Source organism: Coenobita brevimanus, chromosome 104 (assembly GCF_032717465.1).
Source record: "Coenobita brevimanus isolate Jiangsu-jjx chromosome 104, ASM3271746v2, whole genome shotgun sequence".
Classification (NCBI taxonomy): Eukaryota; Metazoa; Arthropoda; class Malacostraca; order Decapoda; family Coenobitidae; genus Coenobita; species Coenobita brevimanus.
Window position 1 is genome coordinate 17,807,886 of NC_137057.1, and position 7,899 is coordinate 17,815,784.

Genomic DNA, 7,899 nt, shown 5'->3' on the forward strand with positions numbered 1-7,899 from the left:
CAAGCATGTTCAAGGATGATGCAGGATTAAGCTGAATATTATTAAACATTAGTGGGTATACCTGCGGAAGATTTTGTCGGGTTGATAGGTGTAAGAACTGAGTCTTTGATACCTATCTATATCTAATCTGTCGGTCTGTCTATCTATCTGTCTGTCTATCTATAGCCAGATGCCTTAATCCCGTAACGTAAGGGGTGGCCACAAACAAATCACCTCCTTGTCGCCCTGTCCCCTGCCACTTCGCTGCCCTTCCCCCAACTCACGCCCTCCTCCTCTCTCACTAATACCTCTCCATTCCTTCCCTCCATCTCATCCTCGGTTAAAACTTACTAAATAATAATAATAATAATAATAATAAAATTGAATAAACAGCGAAGAGTTTTAGTGGGAAAAGGAATGATAATGAGAAGGGAGAGTCTGTGAGAGTAAGAGAAATTATCCGAAATTTAAACTGTGAAAAAGACGTTAGGATTATATCGATACGAATGAGCGCGCATTTTTAAAAACTCAATTTCATCTTCATTCGCTTAATTTCATCTTCATACATGTTTTATTTCTCATTTTTGTTTTTATTTTAATTAGTTATCGTGTCTTAGTTAACGTCTGTGATTTATTTTTGAATCGGATTTTCCCAGATTTGAATGTTCGTCGCCTTCTCTCTGTTTATCGTCGTTCTTTCTTTACTTCTCATTCGATGTTTGTTTCCTGTATATATTCTCAAGTTCTCTTCATCCTCATGCCTTTTTTTCTCATATTTTCCAGTTATTGTGTCTTAGTTAACGTCTATGATTTATTTTTGAATCGGATTTTCCCAGATTTGAATATTCGTTGCCTTCTGTCTGTTAGTGGTGGGCGATACCAGTTATTTCATATCAATACGATACCGATTACTTTTTTTTACTAGTATCGGTGGTATCGATTACCAATACCGATACCTCGACCTTTGCTTAATACTGTTTTTTTTATATGAAGCCTAGGGATGCCTCCATTGCTGTAGTAGTGGTTTCCGGTCAGGGTCAGTGGTGACGTGGACGACAGGAGCCAAGACACGGGACTGCCAAATATTATCCCTGCTTTTTAGCGTAGTGAATAATTATTTTCTGCATATTGAAATTATGTGCCTAATTTCTCCTTTAAAAAATTGCCATATTGGAACATTTCTCTTTAGCAATTCAAATATCGCTACCTAGGCGCCAGTATCGATACTTAAGCGTAAGGTGTCGAAAGTAATGATATTTTGTTTATTTCTCTCTCGCTGCGTGTTTCCTCTGTATATTCTCAATTTCTCTTCCTTCCCCCTTTATTCTCCCGCTAAATCCAGTTCCGGGTCTTGTGTATATAATTTCCTTGATGTATATATCTTTACTGTACTGTCAGATTTTCGTCCGTTGGCCTCTTCCTCTGGCTTCACCCTAGTCTCCTCCGTTTCAAAGTTCGGTCTGCCTGTCTGCATGTCTGTCTCTCCTTTTATTTTTTTCCCACGTGCTCGTTCTTCACCTCTGCCTGTATCGTCGACCTTCATCCTGTAATTAAAACATCAGTTGTCTTATCCTCTTGGGGTTAAGGAACATTCGTAGCAACTCTTCTTCACCTGTTTATTTATTTATTTATTTTTTTCTTTGCGCATTGTAGTTCAGTTTTGTGAGAGAGGGACACCTTCACGTGGTGGCATCGATATAACTACTACTACTGCTGCTACTACTGCTACTGCTACTACTGCTACTGCTACTACTACTGCTACTACTACTACTACTACTGCTACTACTACTACTACTACTACTACTACTACTACTGCTACTACTATTACTGCTACTACTGCTGCTACTACTACTACTACTACTACTACTACACTTTTCCGCTGCTACTACTACTACTACTACTACTACTACTACTACTACTACTATTACTACTACTACTATTACTACTACTACTACTACTACTATTACTACACTTACTCTTCCAATACTACTACTACTACTACTATACTTTTCCAATACTACTACTACTGCTACTGCTACTACATCTACTTCACTTTTCCACTACTACTACTACTACTACTACTATTACTACACTTACTCTTCCAATACTACTACTACTACTATACTTTTCCGCTACTACTACTACTACTACTACATCTCGAATTCAGTGCCATACAAGAGAATATCAACCTTCAGAATATACCCCTTCAGCCTGATGACGCATTTTTCAGTATATTCAAGCTACCTCAAGTCAGTATTATTCTCTCTCTCTCTCTCTCTCTCTCTCTCTCTCTCTCTCTCTCTCTCTCTCTCTCTCTCTCTCTCTCTCAAAATCGTCTGGAGGGCAAGAACGGGACATAAATACGTCATAGGTCTGAAGGGGTATGTGCAGGAATAAACCGGTGAGAGACAGTAGTTACGAAGCTTCTTAAGATGAGAATAAGACCCTAAGATATAAAGCTACTGGGTCCTATTAACAGTGGCCTTGGATCCTTCGTTTCACCTCTTCCTAAGCGATTCACTTTCCATATTACACCTTAGCATCCTCGTCAGTGCTACTTGTTTTTAATGTCGATATATTTTCCATCAGTAAAATACAAAATAAATAAATAAATAATAAATAAATCGATAAAAAAGAGGCGTGACGAAATCTCCAGACGTCACTTTGAATTCGACTTTCCGTTTTCTTTTTCCATCTTGCAAAATGGCTTATATATATATGTCTTTGTTTCATGTTTGTCTGTTTGATGTCCCTGTTTCATGTCCCTGTTTCGTGTTTGTCTGTCTCATGTCTCTGTCACTTTCACGTCACCCTTGCAGAATGAGTGTTATGTTTCTGTTACATGTCTCCTGGAAATTGACAGCTTAATATGTTTCCCTGTTTCCTTTAGATTTTCGTATCTATCCAAATGTTTGATGTCGCGCAGAATGACTTATATGTTTCCTTGTGTTTCATGTCTTGCAGAGTGACTTACGTGTTTCTATATATGCTTCCGTTTCATATTTCCCTCAGAGTAACTTATCTTTTCCCTGTGTCACGTTTCCTTCCTCTAGATTCATGACTGGAGATACCATACATGTTTCCTTCTGTTTCAAATTTCCCGCCATTTCGGTTGACATTAGTTTATCCCCAAGGCGGACACTATAATGTACACTTTCACCTTCGCCCTGTCTTTAAGAATTATTTTCCGCACTGACAGAATTTGCACATATTCCACTGAGACCCTAATTCAGTCCTTCTATAGTCCGTTTATGTTCATCTGGCAAAAATCTATAACTTCTTTCTCATCGCTTGTTGGCCAGGTGTCGTTAGAATATAAATTCCACTAGTAACCAAGGAGACTCATTTCTTCCCTATAATTATTGCTCATCCAATTTCATGCAGTAATGATAATATTCAATTGGACGTGGCCCAGTTTTGCCCATTGAAAATAAACTGACTATCGTTATTTGGCTACTTTGAAAAGATTTTAGTTAATAAGGTAAATCACAGTGGCTTGTAGTCTCAGTATATATTTTATCTCAATATATCCATTACATCCTTCAGTTTATCTCAGTATATATATTTTTATCTCAGTGTATGACATTGAAACCATCAGTCTCTCTCAGTATATGAATTTTTATCGTAGTATATCCATTACATCCTTCAGTCTATCTCAGTATATATATTTTTATCTCAGTGTATGACATTGAAACCATCAGTCTCTCTCAGTATATGAATTTTTATCGTAGTATATCCATTACATCCTTCAGTCTATCTCAGTATATATATTTTTATCTCAGTATATGACATTGAAACCATCAGTCTCTCTCAGTATATATAATTTTTATCGGTACACCCCACTGAAACCGCCGTTATTACTCTTTCTTTCCTTCTATAACCGAACTGAAAGAAAATTCCATAGGTCCCCCATTACTAATAAAGGAATCGGTTAGTCTTACTGCTAAAATTATTGATTTGCAAGGGAAAAGAATCTCAAAATCGAACAAATCACTCAAAAAACCGTCGAGAAAAACAAATTTGAATGTAAAAACCAGTGAGGGAGGACTTTTTAAAACTGCCCATGATTTTATTAACCTCTAGGATTACTTGAAGGTCTCAGTGGGATATGGAGGCACCGTTTCTGCTCTCGGTTATTATTATTATTATTATTATTATTATTATTATTGTAGAATTTAATGCTTGAGTCATAGATGGTTTATAATCAGTTTTCTGTCGTACTCTTTTATTTGTACTTTCCAGAACAAGAGACGAAGGATAAATTTGCATTGTTATTTCTTGTCCATCCTGCAAAAGAATGTTAGTTACGATAAGAATTACACAAAGTAAGACACATGGTAATATTCCTCACTCCCCATACCTACTCCTTCCTGTAAAAGAAACTCAAGGTATAACCAAATTTGCCCAGTTTAAGACACGCGAGAATATTCATCACCTACATTTATCTCATCCTGCAAAAGAAATATGAGTTACGACAGGGAACTGATTGTAAATTTGTGAATTCGGTTCTTCATCAAGTGTTAAGTCACATATGCCTTTAGTAGAGCGAAATTAACGACGTATGTTCATATATTGAGGTAATTTCGTATGGTATTTAAATTTACTCTTGCAGACGTTTGGTGTGTTGTTACGTTGATGTCTATATGTCTTGTTATGTTTTGTGTAGATACCTGTGTTTGTTTATGACTGTCTGGCACGTGAATGTTGCGTTTCCAAATATACTGTCCTGTTATGTATCGCATTTATAGTGTTTGTTCTTGTGCTGTACTCATACATAAAGTAAATACATTAGCACTTACTGCCCAAATATTTTGACACATGTATATACTAAAGCACACACACACTGGGCTCGTATTTTGTATATTTGTGGTCATACTGGCTGTGTGTGTGATGTGTTTGGTGCACAGCCTGACCGTTGCCATCGTGCTGCAGCCTAGGTCTTGATGCATGAGGACAGGCGAGGCCGGGTGGGGGAGGGGGTGCCGCCTGCTGCCCTCTGTCCCACCATGCTGGCACCACTACCAGGGCTCCTGCCCCTGCTGATGTCTGCACTGCCACACCACCTCCACCACAATCACCACCACCACCACCACCATGATCAGCACCTCCACTCCTCTCCACCATTACCACCACCCCACTGGACCACCACCCGCCAGGGACGTACTATGGCGGTGATGAGGACGGGATGGGGACGGTGTCGGAGACCACGCTGGTGCAGCTGGAGAAGGGGTACTCCCGGCTACGTGCTTCTGATAGCAAGTCCATGCTGAAGAAGTTCCTTACACCAGAAGTGTTTGAGCAGCTGAAGCGGCGTGTGACAGCGGCAGGCGCCACACTGCTGGATTGCATTCAGTCTGGCCTGGCCAACCCAGACTCCAGCGTGGGCGTGTACGCCGCCGATGCCGAGTGCTACACCATGTTCCGAGACCTGTTTGACCCCATCATTGACCAGTACCACGGCGGGTTTGGCCCCAGCGAGCTGCACCCTGGCATCAGCCTGGGCTCTCCTGCCTCACTGGGGGACCTCAACGAGTGGGGCGACTACGTGGTGTCAACACGTGTGCGGTGTGCCAGGTCCCTGGAGGGCTACCCCTTCAACCCGCTGCTAACCCTCCAGCAGTACCTTGAGCTGGAGCAGGATGTGGAGCGTGCTCTCTCCAACTTTGAGGGTGACCTGGCTGGACACTACTATCCTCTGTCCAGCCTGTCTCCCCAGGACCAGCAGGACCTAATTGACGCCCACCTGCTGTTCAAGCAGGGTGATCGCTTTCTGGAGGCAGCAAGGTCGCTGCGGCACTGGCCTGATGGACGTGGTATCTTCATGAATGGCGACCGCACACTGGTGGTGTGGGTCAATGAGGAGGACCACATGCGCATCATATCCATACAGGAGGGTGGTGACCTGAGTCAGGTGTACCAGCGCTTCCTTGACGCCCTCACTGCCCTTGGCTCCCGCCTTCCCTTCACATGGTCGCCTCGCCTTGGCTTCCTCAACTCGTGCCCCACCAACCTGGGCACTGCCATTCGGGCCTCAGTGCATGTGCGGCTGCCACGGCTGGGGTCTGAACGCAGTCTGTTGGAGGCCACGGCAGACCAGTACCACTTGCAGGTCCGCGGCACCTCAGGGGAACACTCCGAGGCCCAGGACTCCGTCTTTGACATTTCTAACCGCCGCCGCCTGGGCCTCACTGAGATTGAGGCGCTGCAGGAGATGTACGATGGCATAAAGGAGATCATCATGGCAGAGCGTCGCCTGGAGGATGAGGGTAACTCTACCTGACCTGCCTCACACACATGCACACACACATACATCCTGCCACTGCCATCACACCAGTGGCCGCTGGCACAGTACTCCTGTAACTGTACATGAATATCAGATTTTTTTTTTTTTTTGCACTAGTATTATGCCCTGACATCCTGTCAGTACGGCAGCCATTTATTAAACACCAGTCACCAATAACAACTGGGTATCGGTACGTTGTGTAGTGAATCCTGTAATGTATGCATAGGTCACTACTACTGTCAGAAGCAAACCTGCGATGTATTCCTCAGCATTATTTATGTTCGTCTTAACAGTCTTGCCTAAACTTAGAAAACCTAAAAAACCCCTTAATATTATTGTGATGCTGCATGTCACTATAATTGTGCCATATAAACACACGCAACGTATACCTAGATACTAAAAGTTGTTCTGTCCCGCCTCTTATTCCATCTCTTGATTCAGATTCATAAATGTGACGTAGAGGACTAAGATGGATAGTATCATTCATCTGTGTGTGGTATAATTGCATTTTTGACCAGTTAGGAAATAGACTGAGTGGAGCACAAAAGTTTGAGAGTAAATCTATCTGTCTATCTATCTATTGCCAGACGCCATAATCCCATACGGGGTGGCCATTTGACTCTGAGTTATTTGTTTTACAGGGAGGGGCACTAACCCTCCACCAACTCACTTGACACATAGGGAGCACGTATGGTTTGGTTATATGGTTACCATCCAACGTTGTAAATGGTGTCTTGGCTTACAGGAAACCATTTGGCTTGTCACTCAATGTAAAGCCACCTGTAAAGGAAAGAAAAGCAATAAGTAGTGACAGGAAAGATGGGAGAAATAGGAAGAGAGGAGGGCAGGCACAGAAAAAGAATGATAAAGGCTAAGGAAGAAGTAAATGCGAACAAAATAAAGGTGATGATACCCTGGGTTAGTGGCGATACTGTCAGTGGGGAGGGAGTGCGGCCACGTGCGGTTTGCCACAAGGGTGTGGAAATTAACTCCATCTTGTGCAGTGTTTGTGATAAGCGGGTGAATAAGAGATGTACAGTAGGTGTGTTAGAGGTAGGCTGGAAAATAATGCTGATTTCGTGTTTGTGGTGTGTCAGGGAGAACATGTAGAGATTGTCAGGCATGAAAAGATTGACCTTGTTGGAGAGTCTCCTGACTGTGCGGAAGAGTTTTTTTGATTTGGGAGACATGTGCTGGATGTGGGGCTGGAGTGAGCTGTGTGGCAATAGTGAGAAGTGGTTGGAGGAAGTTCAGGGAGCTGCTACCTTTCCTAACAGTGATAGGGCTTGCCCTCCGTGCTCAGGGATCCTTGTATGCAGCGTCTGTTAGGAGGGTAATGCTGGGCAGTAAAGGAAGAGGATATTCATAGGATCAAACGTACAGAAATGACAGTGATTAGGTGGATGTGTAGTGTGACTTTGAATACGAACTTTGGAGGGCTTGGATTGTGATTGAAGAGTTAAGAGGATGAATGGGACATGAATGTATTGGTGTTGTGATTGGGCTGGGTAGACTGAGATGGTTTTGGCATGTTGAGAGGATGGATGATGTCGGTCCGGTGAGGAAGGTGAGAAGTTTGAACGTTGGGGATAGGGTTGCTAGAGGCAGACCAAAAAAGACCTGGATTGAGGTCATAG

The 7,899-nt window shown here is 42.6% G+C and overlaps 1 protein-coding gene across 1 annotated transcript in view; it reads left to right on the top strand.

The window, feature by feature from the left end:
* LOC145416029 (uncharacterized) overlaps window positions 1-6,259 on the top strand; it is a 127,584-nt gene extending 121,325 nt beyond the window's left edge. The window contains 2 exon segments of the mRNA XM_080285128.1: window positions 4,167-4,179; window positions 5,041-6,259. Coding sequence (XP_080141254.1) covers window positions 4,167-4,179; window positions 5,041-6,259 — 1,232 coding nt within the window.
* The last annotated feature ends 1,640 nt before the right edge of the window (window positions 6,260-7,899 follow it).